This window comes from Ambystoma mexicanum, chromosome 4q (genome assembly GCF_040938575.1).
Source record: "Ambystoma mexicanum isolate Mex_15411 chromosome 4q, UKY_AmexF1_1, whole genome shotgun sequence".
In the NCBI taxonomy this organism is placed as follows: domain Eukaryota; kingdom Metazoa; phylum Chordata; class Amphibia; order Caudata; family Ambystomatidae; genus Ambystoma; species Ambystoma mexicanum.
Window position 1 is genome coordinate 1,224,484,284 of NC_090928.1, and position 24,044 is coordinate 1,224,508,327.

General features: G+C 43.9%; 1 protein-coding gene across 1 annotated transcript in view; it reads left to right on the forward strand.

The window, feature by feature from the left end:
* Positions 1–859: 859 nt before the first annotated feature.
* MRPS18A (mitochondrial ribosomal protein S18A) overlaps positions 860–24,044 on the forward strand; it is a 317,122-nt gene continuing 293,937 nt past the window's right edge. Inside the window, exon 1 of the mRNA XM_069608774.1 lies at positions 860–1,133. Within this exon, the coding sequence (XP_069464875.1) occupies positions 1,043–1,133 (91 nt within the window). The 5' untranslated portion in view covers positions 860–1,042. The remainder of the gene's footprint in view (positions 1,134–24,044) is intronic.

Here is a 24,044-nt window from a genome sequence, read left to right on the forward strand (position 1 = left end):
GCCTGTTCCGGCGCTCCCGCGCGAACTGCCGCCGGGCGTCGCCTTTATTAACTAGCGCGCATGCGCCGGCTCGCGGGCCGCGCATGCGCGTTGCGTGTACCACGTACACAACACATAGGATTGCATTGGCACTTTAATCATGGGAGTAAGTAAAAAAAAAAGAGCAATACTTTTTATCGAAAAATCGGGAGTCTGCCTCCTAAATCGGAAGGGTTGGCATGTAAGGTTTGTGGGTCTCTTTCGCTGCAGATGAAAAAGCAATCGGAGACACAGAGGTGTGCTAAAATATGAATCGTTCTTTGTCTAAATTATCTGCATGGGTTTAATGCATACTAAACTAGAGTAAGTCTAAGGGATAACCAGAGAGTGCTTGTAAAAGCAGCCTGTCAGGTGCACGCTGCAAACCGCATGTTATGTTATCAAGTTATAGAAGCTGCTGCTGCTGTGCCATATGACTGCCAACACGGGGGCAGCTGCTATAATAAAAGTAGGACCAACTCTTGAAAATGGCTGTCCAGGCACTACACTTCCGTAGAGGTTGGAGAAGGGGGATTAGTGTTACTGTTCAACTAAACACATATTATAATTAATTTATCACACACTAACACTATCTTAAGTTGTAAAATGCAGCCTATCTTCTGTGTCAGATTGTGCATTCATGCCCGTCAGCTATAAAGACGACTACTAAAAACCGGGACCACTGCAGTTTTCAATGGGCACATGATGTTGAGAAAGGGGGACAGATCACCGGGACACACGTCTGGTCAGCCTAGGTGGTTTGAACCGAGAAGGTTGAAAGGCCCTGACGCCTCTACGTGCGTCACTTCTTTTAACCATCAAACGAGCTCGCAATTTTAATATTAAGAGCGAATGGGTTTGTACAGCTTTCCTGAATCGACACTGTTGGTCTTTCAGTGCCAGTGTGCCGGACACTTGTAGGAAAGCCGGCTCCCCAGCTCTTCAGCACTGTGTCTGGCGCTTGCCTGCCTGACCCGGAAGCGGAAGTGCGGGCGCTGTCTGAAGGTCGCGCGCCTGTAGCAGCATGGCGGCGGCAGTGCTGCTGCGGGTTCTGAGGAGCGTCCTCCCCAGGGGCGCTGGGAGCGTGACTCTGCAGAGCAGAGGGATGCGGGAGGGTGAGTTCAGCAGTGCTCGGGAGGCGGGGGCCACAGCACTGCTGGGGTGGGGTGCAAGGAGGAGACTAGAGGGAGAATGAACTGCACTAAAGAGTGCGAGCGCAGGGTCCCAGCTGAAGGCCACCTGAGCGCAGGGGTACGGCCCACAAGCAGAGGGGGGTTAGGCTGTGTACATGCGGGTAATCTGCAGCTTCCGTTGGGTGAGCGCTGGCTCTACGCCTAGCGACAGATGGATCCAGGGACAGGAGCCAAAAACTATTATGAACCAGCCTGGCTGTACCCAGGGATTTAAGTGGGGTAAGAACTCGAGGGGGCGTGGGATGGGCGTGGCCTAAAACGTACACAAAGCTTAGTAAGGTATACAAATATATAAATGCATGTGAGCTTTTACATATATGTGGGTGTATATATATATATATATATATATATATTACATGCAAACCTATAGTATGCAAGCCATCTTAATAAACAGAAATATGTAACCTATTTCTGTGTTTATAAAAGATGGCTTGAAAAGTACACAAACCATAGTTTGGTATGCACTCAAAGCATAGTTTATGGTTTGTGTACTTTTCAAGCCATCTTTTTTAAACATTTCTCTGTTTATGAAAGATGGCTTGAAAAGTACACAATTCAAGCCATCTTTTATAAAGTTTTGCCGATGGACAAAGCCGGAAGCGTCTTTGTCCGTCAGCAAAGCTTCATAAAAGATGTCTTGAATTGTGTACTTTTCAAGCCATCTTTTATAAAACCCAGAAATAGGTAAAGGAATTCCAAGGTTTGCTGAGGGTTAAAGACACCTGTGCGTCCCCTCACGCGAGGGATTACCAGAGGAATTTACAGTGACTGACAGCAGTGCCAGCTAGAGCGTCGCTGTGGCTGGCTGGCACTTTGTTAGCTTGCCTGACTTAATGGCAGGCGCATCTCCAGTCACGGCTGTGGCACGGTATAAAGTTTCCCGCCATTGTTGTGGTGGGACGGGGCCTGGCTTATCCTCACTTTTTGGAGACTGCTGGGTCCAGGCACACTTAAAGCACTGCCTGCACCCATGGTGTGATCATGACTACTGGTGCTGCGCCCAGAGAAAGATTAGGATCGGTTCTGTGTTTACCAGATAAAGGGGGTCAGTAATTAAATTTAGGGACATGTTGTCGAACTCCGGACGGATGATGGACCGAAGGTGACAACGGGATAAGGGCAGGGGAGTAAAGGCAAAGTGTCAAAGTATTAATAGCATTGTTTAAAATGTAACAGCAAATCATGCTGTTTTGCTACGTTTACAGTCTTGAGTGGTTACACCAGATTGTTGCCCCGCTGTATATGGGGGACTTGTATAACTCATGGTTGTTCTTCTAGTGTGTGCACATTTCCCGTAATGTGGGCGTGTCCCAGGTATAATATACAACTCTTCCCCAAATGTTGCTCCCAGGCACATCGGACCTCTGTTTTTCAAGGGGATCTTTTAACACGTCATACAGCCTGATGACTCGGCGGGTTTATGTCCCTGCTGCAGAGATTTGTTTGTAATCTACAGGCCAGTTCTAATTCCAGACAAACTGCTAAATGGCATATAGGCCCTGGTACAAAGACCTGCACGCAACGTACATTTCTATCAAAGGAAAACAAACTCTGTAGTCTGCTAGTTGTCCACGTAATATAGGTGAGAGATCTGTGCAATCTTCACAGATTCACAACTAAAGGGTCTTTCAGAGTGGTTCAGAAATATATGCCTAATCTGCAGATCACAAGTTTCAGTCATTGCAGGGACAACTCGGCTCCCCGTTTCACCCTCTGTTGTGGACACAAATATTACCTTTGGTACAGTAAAGACAGCTAATTGTTTCAAACTTTATACCTCCCTCTACTCACGAAGAAGGGGGAACTTGATATTGTTCAGCTCTGTCAACCTGCCACAAAACAGAATAACAGCAAATGGCACTCATTGCTCTGCCATCTTTAAAGAAAATGGCACAAAGAACAAATTATTATATTCACCTGCCGCCTAATTGACTTTTGCATTTGTACGCTGCTGCTGCCCTGCAATATGGGGTTAGGCACCATGTATTTGCGCATCTGACCTCGTTTTCTGCACTGTGCGCGTGATGTATTACTTCTGTACATTCCTCGTTGATGTAAGCACCTCTTGTGCTTCCTTTCTGTAACCCGAAGCACTGTAACCAATCGCTCAAGTATAAGCGCCTAGATACATCTTGGTTTTGTGCGCTATATAAACGTCTTTCTATCCCTGCCTGCACTGCATCACAACAGAGATGATGATTTCACTTTCACTGTTCACATTGTGCACATGCCCTTGTAACCCTCCAAGAAGCTGCTCATAAAAATAAGGAAGGAATGATATAATATCTCTTGTACTTGCTTGAGATAACTTGTCTCGTAGTCTGTCATTCTAAATCCTCACAATACGTTTTAAAGACGTGCATGGTGTCAACACTAATAACATGCAATCCCCTTTCATGCATCTTTCCGAAAAGACCTGTCGGAATAAATGCAAATGCCAGATTTTATACACATTTTGTAAATTCATGTCATCGTTTCCCTGCTAAAACCTGATCGTGTAAAACCCAATATCTGGTTGTTTCAAATGACCTAACCTTCTTGCAAATTCTATATTCATAGCAGCACTCGATGTCCTTTTTCATTGGGGCAGTTACTTCTCTTGTGTGCATCAGTTCAATCTAAAATACTTGTATGTCCTACAAAGACTCTTATGGATTTTTTTTTCTTGAAGGTGCCACAGCCCCATTTTGATCTGTACCATAATACGTTCCTTTGCTAGACTTTTCTTTGACATATTTTAATATTTTATATTTTTTGCTTGTTACTCTTTTCTTTCTTCATGTGCAACGTATGTCGTCCTGCTCGATTGCTTCTTCAAATAATGTGTATACCAATATTGTACAGGAATTTCTTGTGTGAATTCCATCCATATACTTGGATCATCACTTGTTTTCCTTGATCACCACAATAAGCCATTTTCTTTTGCTACTTTCATTTTCAGAAAAGAGGCTATTCGCATATAAAACCCACTGAGAGCATTACACAGAAAACTCCTCAAGAATGATGAAATTATACTGGAGTGTATCATTAAAAAATCAGATGTTACGCTTTGGAAAATGGTTAACACTATGGACGTTAACCAAACAGTTATACTAGAAAATAATATCTTTGAAGCAGTTTGGGTAAATTATACAAACCTTTATCGCACACCACCTAATGGTTCGTTTTGGGACCCAATGACGATTCTTGGCTATTGACCGTTGATGTAGATGATGTCTTAACCGCGGTTAAAAAGATTAGTAACTCATGAGATTCAGGGCTAAATGGCCTTTGTAATAGCATATTTAAAAATTTAACCAATAATATGGGCCAATATCCGAAATATACTGAAAGAAAAGTTCATCCCGAGCTCGTGGAAGATCTTGCACGTCGTTCCAATTTTCAAGAAGGACGGCAAACTAGATCCCATGAACTATAGGCCAGTAGCCCTGTTGGATGCAGACGCAATATTTTTCTTGACACTTATCCTTTAGGATTTTAACCAGTGGGCTAATGCTTTTGGCATTCTGAAAAAAACAGTTTCCGTAGAGGAGTGGGCACTAATCTGAATAGTTATATCATTGATCAACAACAAAAACAAGCACAGAAAAAAAATGCCCCTTGGTTTTTATGGCAAGTATTGACCTGTCGCTTGTTTTCAACAAGTCGCCAGAAACCTGCTTTAGCCAAAGTTGAATCATTGGGATCTCCCAAATAACTAAATTAACATATTAGTTTACTTGCAAATGTAATCTTATTTTGAGTTTTATGTAACGTCATATGTCAAGAGAAATCATAACTCATAGGGGTCTGTCATAAGGATGTATTTTAGCACCCAGTCTTTTAAAGTTGTATACATCAGCTATTTATTTGTATTTGTAGAGAGCGCTGCAGCCCGCAGGCATCGAGGCGCTGAATCAGAGCTTAAGGAGGCTTACTTAAGGGTTACAAAGAAGCCACCCAAATGAGAACTTGTTTACATGGGTAGTTACAAGGTACAGTAAATCACAGGTTGACACAACTCAAACAAAGAGGTTGTTCTTGATGGCTTTACGGAAAACGGAGTGGGAGTCAATAACTCTGAGGTGGGAGGGTAATGCATTCCACAGGGTGGGGGCAACTGAAGGGAAGCTGGAGCCACCCGCACGGGCTTTGCGTGTTCTGGGAACAGACAATAGGTTTGTGTACTGGGATCTGGATGGTTTGTAGGTGGATGGTTTGGCAATCATTTGTGCTAGTTGAGGAGAAGCAAGGTCATAGAGACATTTGTGTGTCAGGGCCAAGGCTTTGAAGATGATTCTTTGTTTAACTGGAAGCCAGTGGACTTGTCTTCTAAGTTCAGAGATGTGTTCTTTGCGTGAGAGGCCCTTAGTGGCTCGGAGTGTGTTATTTTGGACAATTTGGAGTTTGGCAATATTCTTGGCGGAGGTACCAATGAATAAGGCATTGCAGTAATCAAGCCTAGAGCCAATGATGGCCCTGGCGATAGTGAGGCAGTTTTGTTGGGACAAGAAGGATCGGATAGCATTGATAAGTTTGGAATAATAAGCAGATGTAGAGGCTATTGCATTAACCTGTCTGTTCATGGTCATATCAGGTTCTAGAAAGACACCAAGGGTTTTGATGGAGTGTGATAAAGTGATAGGAATATTATCAATGACGAAGGAGGAATATTGGTTGCTCAACTTATTCAGGGTGGATGGCGACCCAACCAGCAGAAGCTCAGTTTTGTCACTATTAAGGCAGAACCAGTTTTCTGCCATCCACGTTTGAATTGTTGAGTAGATTGAGTTCAGGGTATTCTGGTCAGATGCGTAGTCGCCTGAGAGGGGGATCAGTACCTGGGTGTCATCAGCATAGTTTGCGTATGAGATGCCCAGGGAGTCAAGGATCTTAAACGGGGGCCTCGTGAAGAGGTTGTAAAGGGTAGGGGTCGTGAAAGAGCTTTGCGGGACCCCACACTTGATGGTGCTAGGGTCAGCACAGGAAGAGTCAGAGAAGACCATCATAGCTCTGTCTTTTAAAAATGAATCTATCCATTTGCAGGCATTATCACAGAAGTTGGCTATTGACGATAGATGCAGGTATAGAGTTTTGTGGTTGACCAAATCAAAGGCAGCCGACAGATGGAGGAGCAAGAGGAGCGTAGGTTTTCCTGAATCTCTAAGGTCATCAATTTGGCTTTTGAGGTCAAGGAGAGCCGTTTCGGTTCCATGACGTGGCCTGAACCCTGATTGTCTAAGACCAAGGAGATGGTTGCCCTGTCAGAATTTCTGAATTTGCAGGTAGGCTGCTTTATCCAGAATTTTCAGTAGGAAGGTGACAGTGGTGATAGAAAATATATCGTGGTTCAGGTGGATATCTTGCGCTCAAACCATACACTTTTGCTTTAGTAACAAAAATTATTATTTTACAAGTCCAACATCCTTATCCATAGATTCTTTCCAAGTCAATCAAATAGTCAATTGGCATAAGGTATCTAAAAAATGAATGGGTTTATTTCTTCATGCAAACACACAGCCGACACGTGTTTCGACCTCAGGTCGTTCTCAAGGCTGTACCAAATTACACATTCATTTTGTGTATACATTTTATATACGTTTTTTTTTATATAAAAACCATATCATAAAGTGTCACATGTCAGGATAGGATGATGGGAAAATCACGCCATATTCAAGCAAATAAATTCCAGTTTCAAAGAAAAAAACATAAATTGAAACCTTAAATTAGTGTTGCAGTCCAAAACTTTTTGATCCATATAAATAAGCAGTTTTTCTATGTTATACAATAGGGCTTACTGATATATGTACTACAAAATTTAACAAAGTCAAAATATGATCAAATAAACTCCATTATATAAATCTCATAAAAAAGGTATATAAAATGTATACACCAAATTAATGTGTAATTTGGTACAGCCTTGAGAACGACTCTGTGGGAAGAGCGGTCTGTCTGTAAATAATGTACCCAGGAGGGATTGCTAAGGCAAGGGCAGGTCCTGAGACATCAGTTAACCATGTTTCACTAAGGAATAGCAAGTCAAGGTTGCTGTGGTTAATGAGGTCGTGAAAATCCAGGCCATGTGCTGGTAGAGATCTGGAATTCACAAGGGCACATTTTAGGTGTGGAACAGAGGGGGGGTACCGGGGTGGTTGGTTATGAGGAATGGGGCAGAGGGCTTGGCTTGAGGGGGACTACCAGGTGAGCAGGGTAGAACCTTGGTGAACGCAGGCCTAGGTGAGGTGCTGGGTAGCGGAGGCGCTATTAATGGTGCAGTCAATATTACAGGGCGGCACATCAAGGGTTACAGGTAGCGCAGCCATGGGGAAGTCAGTGGTGCAATCATTATAACAGGGTGGTACATCAAAGGTTACAGGTAGCGCAGCCATGGGGCAGGCAGTGGTGCAGTCATTATTACAGGGTGGTACATCAAAGGTTACAGGTAGCGCAGCCATGGGGCAGGCAGTGGTGCAATCATTATTACAGGGCGGCACATCCATGGTTACAGACCTGGTAGTAGCTGTTTCCTGGTACGGCGTCCTGATAGCAGCTCGCAGCGTAGCTGCAAAGAGTAGAGCTTGCCTTTCCTCACGGCCTTCGCTCTGCAGCTTCGCAGCTATGGGCGACGCTTTAGCAAATTCGACCTTTATTTTCCGAAAGTGAACAGGATTAAGTTGCTTTGGATTTCTTATGCTGATGATGTTATGTTACTTGACTCCACACAAAAGAACTCCAAACCTGACCGCATTTCAGACATACTCTCACATTAATGACCTAGTCATTTATTTTATTTGTTTGTTTGTAATGCGTCGGTAGCCCGCAGGCATCAGGGCGCAGAGAGACCGGTTAGAGTTAGGCAGAACGATAGGTGGAAACTAGGAGTGGCACAATATTTGAAGAGATGAGTCTTCAGATTTTTCCTAAAGATTAACAGATTTGGCTCTGCTCTAAGGGTACCTGGGAGATTGTTCCACTGCTGAGCTGCTCGAACCGGAAAAGATTTCCCAGCACCTGTAGTTCGGGATGTCTGGGGCATCTGTAGCTTGCCAGATGTTTGAGATCTTAGGGCCCTATTAGGGATGTATCGTGTGAATTTGGCTCTACGGTAGGATGGGCCCGCTCCATATAGACATCTGTGCACTAGAGTCATGGACTTAAAGAGAATTCTCTCCTCAACTCTAAGCCAGTGGAGGGATCTTCTAGCCTCCGTCACATGGCTTCTTCTATCAATCCTTTTCACGACCCGGACTGCATTTTTCCCCATTATCTGGCATTTACTGATGGATGTTTTGGAAGCTCCCAGCAGCAGTGAATTACCATAGTCTAAACGTGCCAGTATAATGGCCCTGGCTATTGTGGCCGCATTATTTTCTGTCAGAAAAGGGCATATAGCTCTCAATAGTCTAATAGAATATGCATTATTTTTATGAAGATAGTTTGCCTGGGATTCTGATCCCAAGGATGCCGCCAGCATCATCCCAAGTGTTTTAACTTGAGAGACCACCTTAATGCATGAGTCTTTAATGGTAAACTCTTCGAATTCTTTGCCAAGTTTACCCCTTGCTTGACCAGAGCCAAAAATCATAAGCTCAGTTTTTTTTACTGTTCAAGCGCATCCAATTATCTTCCATCCATTTGTCTATCAGATTGTAGATGGTTGTAATCTTTTCCTTATCTAGTTGATATTCTCCCTCAAGCTCGAACACTAGCTGTGTATCATCGGCATAGTTAGTAAAATGGACGCCGATGGATTCTAGAAGTACACATAGATATTTCATAAAGAAGTTAAAGAGCAGAGGGGAAATACTAGCACCCTGTGGTACACCTGCACCTTTAGGGGTAGATGTGGAGAACATCTCTTCCCAGTGTATTCTGGCTACACGGTCTGTGAGGAAGGAAGCTAACCATGCCAAGGCTGCCTTGGAACATCCTTGCTGTTTTCTCCAGAACTTGTTGTAACAGAGAGTGATCAACAAGGTCAAATGCAGCACTTGGATCCAAAAGCATTAGGATCCCTGTTTTGCCCTTGTCTACTATAGAAAGCATGCGTGTTTGAAGATCCAACATTGCAGTTTCCGTGCTGTGGGTAGCATGGAAACCCTACTGTTGCTCATGCAGGATAGTGTTGGCTTCCACATGTGCCTGCAGTTGTCCCGTGGCGATTTTGTCCATGATTTTTAGTACAAAATTGGTGTTAGTAATGGGGCACATTTTATTAGGGTCCTTGGGATCCAGGCCTGATTTTCTAACAGTGGTGTAATGGTCACCTTTTTTATGGCTGTAGGAGTCTTACCATCATGGAAGGATGCATTGATTATCTTAGATAACACTGGGGCAAACAGTTCTTCGTTTTCCACGATCATTTTGGGAGGGATTACGTTTTCAGCACAAGAGGATGGTTTCATCTTGGCTAGCACCTTCACCATCTCAGCCTCCGAGATTGGTTGAAAATTAAAGTTCTCCAATTCATAGGGCTGTAAGTTGGCCTCATTATGAAGATGAAAATCCTTAGCGGTTTTTCTGGCCAGAATGATGGCTTCTCTGGCTTTTTGAGTTTTGTTTTCAAAGGCTTTTTTTACGATTTCGCAGTCCTCCTGCGTTGGAATATATGGGGGTGGGGGCATGGATTTCGGTTTCTCGTAAGATTTAAGAATATCAAAAAGCTTACTGGCAGCATTAGGTGCGGCCTCAATCTACTTATTTTAGTATTCAGCTTCGGCCTTTTTAATGCAGTTTCTATACTTGCCAGATTCTTTCTAGTTGGCGTTTCTCTATCTTGAGGTCCTGAAGTGTGCTCTTAAACCAACTTTGATGGTTGCTGGTTTTTCTGACTATTTTGGATTTAAGAAGGGCATATTGATTTACCATCTCTGATATATGATTGGTATAGTGTTGTAGCAGTTGCTCGCATGAGTCCCCTGTTTGAAAGCATTCGCCTATTTGGCGAAGGCAGGGTTCTAGCTGTTCTGGACCTATATTTTTAAAATTTCTGCTCTTGGTACTAATGTGAGGGCTATGTTTATGACTGGGTGCTTCTGGTAGACAGATCTCAAACATAACTTTGAAGTGATCCGACCAAATGCACGGCTGGGTTAATATGTTCTGAATAGTAAGGTTGTGTTACAACCCAGTCTAACTGATTGCCCTTCATGGTGGTAGGTTCATTATTCTGGACTGAAAAGTCAATGTTTTTAAAGGACTTTTCGAGGCTGATGGCCTCTTTATCCAGATGACAATCTGTTGAGATCACCGACCAAGATTGAGGGCGAGTTAATAGATTTCAGTGCGTTAAGTTGCTGGGTAATCTCACAACTAAAGTCTGAAACAAGAGAGGGAGGTCTATAAAGTACAATAAAATTAATGCACACTCTAGGGGTTGGGGAGTATTTAGGGTGGAGGGTTTCACAGCCAGTGCAGGACATTGAGGCTTTAAAAAGGCTAAATGATTCTCTTGCAATAAGGGCTACCCCACCTCCTACCCATTTATCCCTGTTCTGATGGTATAAAGTGTATCCTTCAGGGACTGCTTTATTGTATACCGGCCCAATAGGCTCTTTAAGCCATGTTTCTGTAAGGGATATGTCTAGCTTCTCTTCCATAATAAGGTCATGGATATTCTCTGAGTGTCCGCTGAGGGACCAGGTATTCAGCAGGCAAACTTTGAGAGTCCCCATGACCTGCTGTTGGTGGTTGGTCTGCTCTATGCTGTAATTTGTTTGTTTCTTTTTCTTTGGGCTAGCTGGTGTTATAGGTGTTGTATGGTGTGGTAACTGAGAGTCCACCTTTATTGGCCCCTGTCTCTTCCCTTGTTATAGGTAACTTGGTTGACGCAATTCTATGACTTTCCAACTTAGTTGTCTCCATGCCTTCCCTCTATGTAGCCCAGAGGCTTGTAATGAGCCAAAGTGGTCCACCTGATGGACGATATATCGATGTGGAGAATCTAGTGGTACACAGCGGCGCAGGTATGGGTTTAGAAAGAGCGGCTAAGGGAAGTGGCCGTGTTCTGCTGCAGACTGGCCCCAACCCTTCCGCGCCAGCGCGTTCGCTAACAGTACAACAACAAAAAAAATCATACACTTTACGCCAGGAAGGAAAACGCCAAAATATAACTTGGGCAACCAGAAGCTGGAGATAGTTGGCGAACTGAAATGCCTCAGCTTCACGATTACAGCAGTCCCTGTTACCAGTAATTAAGCTATCTGAAGGGGAAAGTTCATCTCCAGTCTTGAAACCTACCATCTTCTATATGATCTTGATCTGTCTCCTGTAGAGGGATTTCTATGGAGAAATGTATTTTCCTTACCTACTGGGGTCCTGACATCCATTATCCGCTTTGACTTAGGTTAGTTTAATTGAACATGAGACTAACCTGGTAAATGCTCTTTTGTGTAAGAACATTTTGCTTCCGCCTTCAAATTCTCTTTATGAAGATTTTAATTGTTGGTCGCAGAGGGGACAAACTCTTTTATTAAAATGTGAATAATTACTAAGAGCCAGTGGAGTATAATTGAATACAATCATGCATAATCTTGAGTGTCGGAAAAAAAAACCTTTGGGGAAAGTGATTGGTGCGGCACTTGCCAAAATATCAAGAAATATAAACTCTTTATGCATCTTCTGTCTGAACATGAAAGGTTAGGTATGAAAGCTCCATATTTGATCCAGTTTCCGACCCCTCGACGTAGATTTGCAATTTTGAGATTCAGGGTTAACCTCCTTCTGATGAGGGAAATTACATGTATTCGCGAAAGATATGACAAATACGCACTTCATGTGTAGGTTTTATGTCAAAAAAACTCAGAATTTGAAATCTCTTTTCCTCAAATGCGTAGTGCATACTAAGCTGCGTGTTCTCTGCGTTGGCCGATTTTAAATGTGATCTCTTTTTTTTTTTGTTCTGAGCAAAACCCTATGGGAAAGTGTAGTAAAGGGAACTCCATAGCACTTACATACGCGATATTTTTTTTGCTGCACAGAATTCATTTGATATACTGATAAATGTGAATGCCAAAATGGATTCTTTAATCTAATTCATTCTCTTTCTCCGTTCAACTAAAGTTCTTAATGAAGTTAGTCCAAATTCGAGTCTTATTTTTGTTAAAGGACATTAATTGCGTTCCTTCAAACTGGTTTCCAGTATATTAACTCAATTTGTCTATGAGGTGGAGCATAGCTTATTTGCAGGAATCTCTTTTGTATATAGAATGCTTTTAAAGGAATAGTGGGTAGTCTGCCATATTTTAAATTGAATCCTTGTATTGCTGCCACTATTGGTTTTTGGTTATATCTTATTGAGTATGTTCTTCTTGATAGTTGATAGTGTCATGCGTCCAGGTTTCTCTCAGATTGCCCCTTTCCCCACACGTTTGTCTTCTGGCTCCAGCAGAACAGTGGGGCACACGTGATTAACGTCCATTCATTCTTATGAGTGGATCAAAATGTTTTTTTTATTTTTTTTAAAGAGCGAATCTTTAAAAACCGTTTTGGAGCAGCTCATAGGAATGTACTGATGTTATTCCCTTCTTTTGTGCCCCCACTGTTCTGCTGGTGCCAAGTGTGGGGAAACGGACAATGTGGGATCAACCTGGAGACGCTTTGCGAAGAGATCTGCTGCATTGCCTCCCAGTGACATGTCATCATAAGATACATTTTCTGCAGTAAGAGCTAAGGGTAGTGCACTAATGTGGAACTTAAAAGAAGCGTACGGAATGTTTGCAATATCGAAAACAGTAGTAAATGTTTTAAGAAAGAAGCAAACTAATGTTATGGTGTCAAGCGTCTTTGGACCTCTGTCCGGGAAATGTAGCACGTGTCCAAGTTGCAAGCGGCAGTGTAGTCTGTGATTGGCATTGTAGAAATCATCTCAAGAATAATGGCAGGATCAGACCCAATGCCAAGAACCCAGTTTACAGCGGGAGCAGTCTCACAGGCGGGCACATCAAATTAGCAGCAGGGACTGACTCAAAGGCCAGGCCGTTGAATTAACAGCAGGATGATGTTAAATAGCTGGGGCAAGGGATTAACCCTCACTCCATAGTAGGAGCCAGGAATCAACAGCATTTGCAAAGAATTAACAGAAGGACTAGACTGATTGTCTGGTACATGGGATGAACAGTAATAACGTACATTTGACCGAAGCTGTAGTTGGAAGATAGTGGCATGGACAGGTACTCAGAATAATGTACTGTACAAAATACAGTCACAGGTGTTCTGTGATGCGCTGCCAAAGTATGTTTAATCTAGCAAGATGCCTGATACTTTGGACACAGATTTTCAGCGATAGTCAAATGGACCAATGTTGCCTGGGCAAGTGGTGATAGAAAAGTATGTGCAATATTACTGCAGTTCATGATAATATGCCCAGACAGTATGCCAATTTTCCATTCTACTGTCTCCCAGCCCCTAATGGTCTCATCATTGCATTTTCTCTCTCCATCACCCCTTAATGCTCTTAGCAGCGTTCATTTTTTCTCTCCAAGTGTGCTTATAATCTGAATGGGAAATTTGAATGCAAATGTGGGTACTGCTGAAGCATCATCTCTTTGCAACAGCCACAAAGATGGCATTTCAGCATAATTATCCAACCCAAAGATTGTCAAGCTCAAGGTTGGTCCAGAACTTTAGTCTCATTGCAGCTTTGATAAGCATGGTGGTTGGCTTCTACCATGTGTCGTTCGTTGCTAGTGTTGGCTCACTTTTAGGACACTACAACTCCACCGATTCTAATGAGCATCCATTCTTGTGTTGAGCAGCTGTCTGCCTGTTCGCTAGCAATCTTCTGACTCCCTGGAATATCGGGTCAGTTGGTTGAACAATGCTGTTCCTAAGATGGTCTGCCAGCGTCAACCACAATTCCTATTACTCCTCAAAAGGACTCCTTCAGGTGCTTCAGAAAGACCGACTTCATTTACTGTGGAATAAGTGATTGTATTAGTAAAGGTAACAGAAAGAAGTAAAAGTACCAGTAATAAGAATAATATCTAGAGTAGTTCTGGGCTGGGCTAGCCTACCCTCTCGGCTCCTAGCACCTTGCCTCTTCCCACAGTGCTTGCCAAGATGGGGTTCTCTTTGACAGCATAAACAGCAATTCATTACTTCTATCTCTAAGGCCGTCAGCCGTAACCTTTTCGGCATCTGTAAAATCCGCCCCTTCCACATAGGCCCTAATTCACAGAACGTTTTCCAGTGGGGTTTTGCCATTATAAAACGTTTCCATGAATTAGGCCCTTAGTCTCTCTTTCCCTCCATGCCCTCACCAGGCTGGATTACAGCTCCATTCTATTAATACTCCGTCACTACTCTTCAACCTTCCATGATTCCCCCATTACGCCTCTGTTTGGGATGGTGCTCCATGCACAATTGCTCCCTCTTCAAATCTGTACATTGCCTACATGCGCAGCCCTTCAACCTTACCAAATAAGACTCTCGCTAGTGCCCCGCGCACTCCATCCTCCCTGTCATACCTCTTGCCCCTACAACCTGCTCTCTCCACCACTAGAAATCCCTACGCTGGATATCAAGTAGTCTGTGATTGGCATTGTATCTATACAAGTATTCTTATTTTATTTTTCCGCTCTTGTGTGGGAGGCAGTGCATGACGTTGCATCTGCCTTACCTCCACCATCACATTCCCCCATTTTGGTTAGTTTATTAACCAATAACAATTCAGCTATCATACTGTCATAGACCTCTTTTAGTACCCATGCCCTGAACACTCACTTCAAGCTACTTCAACATGCTGCATACTCCTCCGGTTTGCAGGTCATAAATCAACACTCCCCCATCTCCATTGCAGTCCATCCAATGCTGCGTATAATTCTCAGGGTCTGGTGCAGGGGTGAAACGAGTGGCAGGAGAACCAATCGGCCATTCAATTCTGACCATGCAGTGTTCCTATTTTCGCTGTTCTATGGATCTGTCTGCGTATGGGCATGTATCGAGAGGGGGTGGCCTCAATGCAACTAAGAGTATGTGATAACATTTGTGCTGGTGCTGTTTTCTTCCCCAAACTAACTGTAGGCTGCAAAGGCTTATGAGTAACACAACAAAGGCAGGAACTAGCGCCTTTAAAAATGTTGCCCATCCAGGCAGGCACACAGGAGAACATCAGGTGATGCCAATCTTCATTTACCACTGGACCACTCTCCTTTTCCATGGTAGTATGCAAAGTATGTAAGGCAGTTATAGCGTCAGTCGAGCTGCCATATTGCATGTTGTTTGCCAGCACGAACATGCAGGAACTTGTTCATATTTTCACTCAAACACCCACTTCCATAGCAGTGAGTGGTCACTATTTTGGAGAGTGGTCAATCTAACAGCCCTGCTCCTTAATAGAATGTAGTCATTTCTCAGTGGCATTTGCCAGCTGCAGCAGCTCCCACCTTGTAATCTGAATCCATTTCGAATTTGGCATGCCCTGTATACCAGGTGCACAAAGAGAATTGAAAAAGAGTCTATATTTGGTGGGAATTTCTGCCATGAGAATTCCTGTGAGAAATAATTCTCACACTTCTTTCTTTGTAATGCCAAAGGGCGACGAGTACGCTTCTTAGAATTCACTTAATTAATGGCCGGATGTTCCATGACTTTGTGGCACTGTGTAAAGTGATTAGTGAACATGAGCCACTCCAGTTCGGTGGGAGCTGCGTATAAACGAGGGTGCCGTAGGACCAGTAGTGGTCCACTAGTGCTGCTGTTCCTAGTTGCAATCCTGGCATGTCCATCGCACGCCTATGAGCTTATGGCATGCACGTGCATGCAATGGATGGGTTCACAGAATAACTCTTGAGTCCAAATTACCAAACCAACTCAGGAAGATGGAAAATATACTGTTTTATTAACAATGATCAAAAACGGGGAGTTGTAACGAACATCAACGGGCGGATGGCTCAATTTGATTTTTGTACACAACATATACTCTATACTAAAAACACATCGAGAGGTGAAGTCATTCTACGTGGAAAATAATAGAAAACCTACTGGGCATCGGGATGGGTTTAAGAGGAACTTGTAAGTAGACATTATATGGGGACTAGGATTGTGATTAGCTGCCCACTGTCAGTTGGCACATTTGAGTAAGCCATTCCCAATTTCTTATATTTTTTCCATAGTGAACCTGTGTAGCAGCCACACAGCTATTGGGAAATTACTCATGCTGACAACAATAGTCATCGGATAACGGCCATCTAAGTAGAAACCTTTTACAAAAAAGTAGTTGCCAAGGGAGTGTTTTTTTTATTTGGCTGTAATTTTTCTTATTTTAGGTGGGTAATATATGCCTACCTCTAAAACATGTCATCTTCAAAACCATGAAGTACAGTTTCTCAATGGTCTTCAAATTATAAGGTCCTTCGTTATATTGACCACTACAATTGGTTGGCACGCGTGTGCCATGTCTGGAACTTTCGGTGCATTTATCAGCACGTAAGCCCACACCCAGGTGCAAGGGGATGGGCCTGACTCTATCTCCTCACCCAATTAGCCCAGCATCTCTCATCATCCAAGCCTTCTGCCTGTCATGATGCCTACCTCCAAGGAGCCAGGTCCTATCCAGCAACCCCAGAGGCAGGCATCATTTCCCCCAGGGGAGTGCCAGCGGGCCCAAGCTGGGGCCCTTTGGACGCAGTCCTGGCGCCTTAGGCGCCAGGCTCATGTTGGACCCCTGTCCTGGTGCCTTAGGCGCCAGGCTCATAAAGCTAGACATGTGTTCAAGTGTTTTAATGTGCACTTACCTGATGCAGACCATGCTGCTACATCCAGGCCCTCTTGAGGCCTGAATGGAACTACTTTACCTGTGGGACTACTTTCCACCCGGGTGTGGTCGGGGAAGGATACATACCTGATCGGTGGAAGGATACACACTGGGAACTTCTTCCAAAGCTATTTAAACCACACCCGATCAGCAACTCGCGCTTCGCGTTGTTCTGCTCCTCGCAGCTGGACGCTCACCGTGTCAGCTCCTGCATCTGGACTTCAGCCACGCCTGTCAGCATCCTGGGTCGCCTGCAAAAGGAGATAAGAAGGAATTGGAGAGAAAGAAGACCTTACCTGCTAAATCAGCACCACAGAGACATCACACCGACGATCCTGAAAAGGAAGACATCATTTTTAAAAGCATTTCGCTACGATCGCTGCAGCGCTGCATTTCACTCACCTATCCTGGACGCCTCCGTCTTCAGCAGCGATCATCCGGATCCACAGCCACTTCCCAGAGCCTAGAGAGAAAAAGACAAGAACAAGGTGAGAGAAGGAAAGGAATAGGAAAAGCTCAGTTTCCTTCTAAGACTTACCTGTTGGGTCATTCCCATTTCATTTCGGGTCTTGCCGCTTCCAGGCATTCTCCGGACCCCGGCCCCTATGGGGAAAAAAGACAAAGACATTGAATGAGCGAATGCAAAGACATTACCCGAGCGCTCATCCAGAGCTTACCTGTCATTTACTGGAACTGCAAGTTTCACTTCGGGTCGGCGCCATATCTCCGGCATTCCGAACCCCGGCCCCTAAGGGGAAAAAAGACATAAGCATTAGCACTTGCTGCAACAAGACAATGAACATTATTATTAAGCTTGGACTTTAGAACTTGCAGCAGAACTTTTACAGCGCCTTACCTGAATAGTCAAGTTTACCTGAACTCCCATCAATCCTCAACCCAGTGAAGTAACTGGGTTTCAACGCGCCCCTGCATCAGAAGCAGGATGGAGAGCTCATCCTTCTTGACCCTAAGGTGAGACTTCACGGGGAATCGTGGAAGGGTATCGTGGAGGGCTGGAGGAGAGTGGGAGGCTTGAGCATAACTCAGTCAGTAGGTAATACTCCCTTTTCACGCACAGGGGAATATTCCTGCGAGCCAGAGAAGCCAGAGTAGAGGGGCCCTTCCTGTCCATCTTCAGGGTCCTGCGCTTCACCATTGAAGAAGCACCAGCACTCGAAGCCAGACCTGCGACTCCGTGGGAATCAGGTGAGCGTTACACTGCCTTTAAGATGGTCTTTGACCTTGGCCTTGCAAAGTATCCTTGTTTCTGGGAATACATGGGAGTGCGGGAACTCGCTATCGTGTTCCAGGGCTCCAAGTTCGACTCTTATTTTCATCCTTGGTTCACGTGACAGGTGACCACGATTTGGTCCATTTTGTAGGTTTTAAATGTCTTAAATGAGGAACTTGGCACTCTTGGTTTCTTTCTTTGCACCTTAACAAAAGACGATTCATCCTTTGCACGTTCACTCCTTTCCAGAATAAATAGCCGACCTTGGCTGCATCAGTCTTGACTCCAAGCCAGACAACCTTGCCATGCAGCTCCACGATTTCAGCTTATTCTTGTTCCAACACAATTCTCACTTTCCTCTTCATGGTTCCTGGCTTACTAAAATTCGTGATGCCGATGTCCAGCTTCTATACAGTAGCGGCTTTGTTGTACTCCCGAAACACACCAGTGAACATAACGGGCAGAGACATGAGTAAATTAAACATGACCATTTCTTTTGCTGAAAAAGTGTATTATGTGCTCCACTCCAGGCATACACTATACACAAGCAATGGCAATGATCCGTTTGCTCCACATACACTGAAGTCTATGATGACATATTCCACGTTGAGGGGGATGCACTAGAGGGGGTGAGAGGTATTGTTCATTGATGGGTCATCGAGGATGGGGGGGTATGAAGTCGTAACAAGAGTAAGGTTGGCCTCACATTAGTATGTGTAAGCGGCAGAGCTGATGGCACTAATATCAACATTGTAGATGTACGAAGATGACCCGGTCACTGTTTATTCCGACTTTACACATGTTACATTCAGGACTATCCCGATGGAAAAGAAGGGGTTTTAAGGGGTACGATGGCTCTTCAGTACAGCATTCCCAATTATCATTTAGATTCATTGAAGCATTATCGATCCCTTCAGCAGTGGTAAAAATGTACTGCCCATACCCATGCAACAGACATGATCGCAGACATGATCACACGTGGTAATGCTGTAGCAGAACCACAGCAAAATAAGCAGCATATTTACCAATCGTATTGGCGATAGTAGCAGTATCTAGTAAAACAACAAATGCAAATGACTGAAACCTATAACGCCTTACCACTGATGCAACAAAATAGAACTACAGGGACATGCACCTCAACAAGAGCAAGAATTATGGACCAAAAGAGTGTCTTCCTTATCTCACACACATTTAATTTGGAGACTGAATATTACAGGGACGCCAGTTATGCCATTAAAGCTGCTTACAATTGCATCATCCCGCACATGCACCTAGAGTATATAGCAGCATATTTACAGGGAAACTCGTTAATTCCCAATTTGATTAGGATCAAACAAAATTGCAATGCACTACGAATCACAGGGTCCATAGACGAGGGAGGTGACTTTTAGGACACAAGCGTCAAAACCTGCACAGATTCGGAAGGGAACACGCTGCCTTTGTGTTTGATGAGGCCGCAATTGCACATAATAGGGGAGGTTTACCACCAAGGGAGATGGGAAGAGGGGATGAACTCTTTCCCGTACAGAGGTTTACACACCCTTCCTTATGTTTCAGATATGATGGAACAGTGAACGGAGGCAGGAATACAGGATGTAGGAGTAGAGGAGCAGCTGCATGCCTCTAGGAAATCCCATCCCCCTACCTCCTATATGTTGGAAACCTGAGATTGTGCTGTGTTTGACAACTGCAGCAGTGCCAATAGCGCAGCGTATATTCGAAAGAAGATACCATATCGAATGTATCCCAAAAGAGACGACAATCTGAGGGAGGAGCTCCCTGAAGGAATATAAAAAGAGCAAGGAAAGATGCCTGTTATGTCATAAGCGTATGAACAGCGTTTCAGAATACTGGCTAAAAAGGATGTATGGATCATACAGAAACTAATGACGAAGTAAATAATGAAATTAACTCTTAAATATGAAAAAGATTACATGTGCACAAAGTGTTGCAGAGAATCAACCGTTTAATATATATGTACGTGGCTGAATGTAGAGGATTAAATGTCTCGGAAGGATAGCTCAGGGGCAACGTGCTCGCCTTGGAAGCAAGACGACACGGAGCAACACAGGTTCGAATTCCGGGTCCGCGCTTAGAAACCTCTGGGTATTAAGCAAGTAATAAATAACCTATCGTATTATTTCTTGCATACCGGTCGTCATGGGGAAATCTTCTTTGAAAGGGTCCAATACCATAGCCCCAGATAATTCCTGTGTGTCCTTTATGGTGTCTGGCAAAGGAAACCTTCCCTTCCTGATACAGGATGTGGTAGCCCCTGTGTCTGCTAGAAAGGAAAATATCCTGTCCCCTATCTTTACTCCTACCCGGAGGTTCCTCTTCTGGGTCAGTGGTCACTAATAGTATTGGGCATGTCAAAGCCTTCTGTGGGCTCTTATTGTTGAGATCTCCTATCGGCACCCCGATATTCCACTTCTCTGTTGATTGCAATGCGTGTGTTGGGAGTGGATCTTTGATTGTTGAATCAGGGATTGTGGTGGTGTTTTCGGATGTGTCGGGACAGGGGACTGAACCTGCTGCTGCTGTGTGAAATCGAGCGCGTTTTTGTGTGGGGGGATACATCTGAGACTGCACATTCGCAAAGCGATTTGTGTCTGGTTGCATGGGTTTCTCAGTGTTTGGTGTGCTGTGTCTGGTATTGTGGGTGATGAGTAAATGTATGATATGCTGGGACACCCACTTGGCCATAGGGTCCCGAAACATAAGGTGCCGCCCCTCTACTCCTACATGCTCGCGCAAAATGTCCCGCTTTTCCGCACACTGTCCTCCAAATCCACTGAACCGTGGTCCTGCACCATCAAATGCAGCTCTCTCCCCCAAGGAAGCTTCCCCTCCCTCTGGGGTAATACATCATCTCTCCTCTCCCTGCAATATATCCCACTGGTCCTACTTGGGAATAGTCCTGTTCATACTGGCCCTCAACAGGTATTTTGCTTCTATCTTCTCTCTCTCCTGTTTCAATCTACAATAATGAACTATGTGATTGTATTTCATGCTACGCCCTCATCCCTACACCCACTATTTTGCGCACGTCTGCTTGCACTTCAGCAGGGAGACCTTGACACGATATGTGATTAATAAAAACGGGTATATTCTTGTCCCATTTTTCCCTCGTTTTGAAATGCCACTTCAGTTTCTGGATGAGGTCTGTCTATAATTTTCATTTCCCGTGTCATGATGATGCTCATATCCGATGTGTCAGGGTATTGGACCCTTAATGCTTTTCAAACATTTGTTCAGCAGTTATTGAATGGCGAGCCGTCATGTGCATTGTTGTTCGATGTAACTCCTGTTTACCCTGCCATTTTCCAAAGATAGTCTGCTTGTTCCCGCATTAGAGAGATGGACAAGTTCTTCATGTCTACAGCAAGGGAAATGCCCGCTGTTTTTTTTCTAATTCATTAATCCATTTGCCAACTACTGCTGTGAGATGGCAAGTTTCTCATTGCATTTTCTTTATCAATGTGGGGCCATGGGACATACTGTGATACCGCTGGGCCCTTCTGTAATAGGGGACGGACGCTGCGTACCTTGCTTCTTATGCAATGACGTGTGTTCCCTTTTTTCCTTGCCGTTAGTAAAGCCATTCGGCCTGGTAATCTTCCAAGGGTTTGTTCATTGGGTGTTTGTCACCCATTTCCTCATTCTTCCAATCTTCCTCGTCTGTATTGTAAGCAGTGCTCCAGATAGGATTTTCCTGTGAGAGTATTTTACTCCCAATGTTTAGAAATGGAGAGTAAATCCAATTTCAAGAGAGTAAAAAGTTTCCTCCCTCACAAGAGAATAAAAAGTTTCGGACAACTATCCAATTGTGCATAAAATGAAAAAAGTGTTCAAAAACATTAGTGACAAATAACTTGTAGATGTGCACTACCCAGACTCATCTTCACGATACTTGAACACTAAAACTCTAATAACTACTGCAGATGCCGCTAGTTAAATCATAAATCAAGTCTGTCGCTCTCCCAACATCACTACTCTTCCTCCTGGGCCTACTATTGCTGCTTGGCACTACCTCTTTGACAGCCACTGCATGTTTTTGCTCATCTCTCCCTCCCTTTGCTACTCGGTTTCCCCTGTCTCTGACTTTCTAATGCTCTGCCTTTCACCCTTCAGCGTTGCTATGCCACATTTTGTGGTATGTCATTTTGCCTGTCCCATCTGTGCATTCTATTTTTGCTGATTCCTTTCTATATCTTGCTGTATCGGTTGCTATAACCCCTCTTGCTCTCTCATATCATTACTCTGGCTGTATCTGTTTTTTCACTTTCTCTTTTATGGTTGCTACTATATTTGATTATCTTTCTTACACTTCCTCTTAGGTAATTGGCCTGCCTTTGTCTAGTCTTGCTTTTCTATTTCTAGCTCTCTTTGCCTGCGGCTGATCTGTTCTTTTCTTATTTTACTGTCTCTAAATGTCTCTCTTGCTCTGCTTCTATCCCTCAATCCTATTGTGTGTCCGTCCTATTATTTGCTTCCGTTTCCATTCTCACCTTCTTAGTTGCCCTCTCATGTAGCCCACTTTGTTCTCCTGTATTGCTTGGGTTCAGAGTTGCTCTTCCTCTCGTTTTTCTGTTTCTATTTTGGCATATCACCAATAAATATTAAAAAAGCTGAAATGCCTTTTCTATTTACAAATCTAGTGCATCTTTACTATTGGGTGCTCCTTTTTAGATGTGTGCAAACCTTATTTTGGCCATTAGGCTGGGAATTATAAGAGTTAGAGATTTGTCTCACCAGATGCATCACTTGCTTGAATGCAGATGCTTCACCAGCACTGAAAGCCATTACAGGTATAGCAGCCCTGATGAGAGATGTGTGTTCTGACCATTACAAGTATAGCAGCCCTGATGAGATGTGTGTGTTCTGACCATTACAGCTATAGCAGCCCTGATGAGAGATGTGTGTTCTGAATTGCTGAACCTTTAGTAGTCCTTTTGATAAGTCGAAAGCAAGGTCAGCTCTGTTAACAATTGAATGTTACCTGCATCTTAAACACATACCTCTGATGCAGGCGCATTACTTCACCTATCCATAGGATTTGAACTAACGGGTTACACAATGATCTCTGCAGTAGGGCTATTGACGCACTGAGCTACCTTTCCCAACAGGCTGTTGACTCTGAAAGGAACATAGGGTTAGGATACTGGCATTTCCCTGTGAGGCTTGCCTGACATAACTGGCTTGTCAAAATCTTTCAGCCTGTTGGACTACCCTACATGAGTCAGTAGATTCATAATGAGGCTTTGAAATCTGCCACTATTTTGGCAGTGCGACTCAGTAATAAGCCATGGGTGAAGCAGAAGTTTTGAAAAAGAGGAAGCTCGAGTTGGAGGCATTGAAGTACATGAAAGCAATGTACTCTTCTCACACTGCCCGCCAGTGTGCATCACACCAGCTCAGAAGGATGGTGGGAACAGCTTGGGCACTGTTCTTGCTCAGTACTGTAACTAGGCAGAAAATGCCAACACTTGTTGGTGCTGTGTCATTACAGCAGCTCTGTTAAATTCAGCTACTGTCCTGAATCATGCAGTCCTGCTAAGAAATGTGGGCATGATGCAATCGGCCCTGCTGTGAATAATTGGCTTTGTGCCATGACATGTGTATAGCAGCTCCACTTGAACCTAGAGCAGACTTGTTGACAGGAACCGGTACAATCTGCGCCACTGAAATATATATACAGTACAGGCTCTGCCTGTATCCATTCTACCTGCTTGTTGTGGGTGGGTGGTCAGAAAGGAAGTTAAAGTAAAGTATCTTCATGTAGAACACCAAAAGCTTTTCCTTCTTACAAATTCCAAAAACTGCTTGCTGGGAGGCTCTCCCAAAATTTCAAGACCTCAAGAACCCA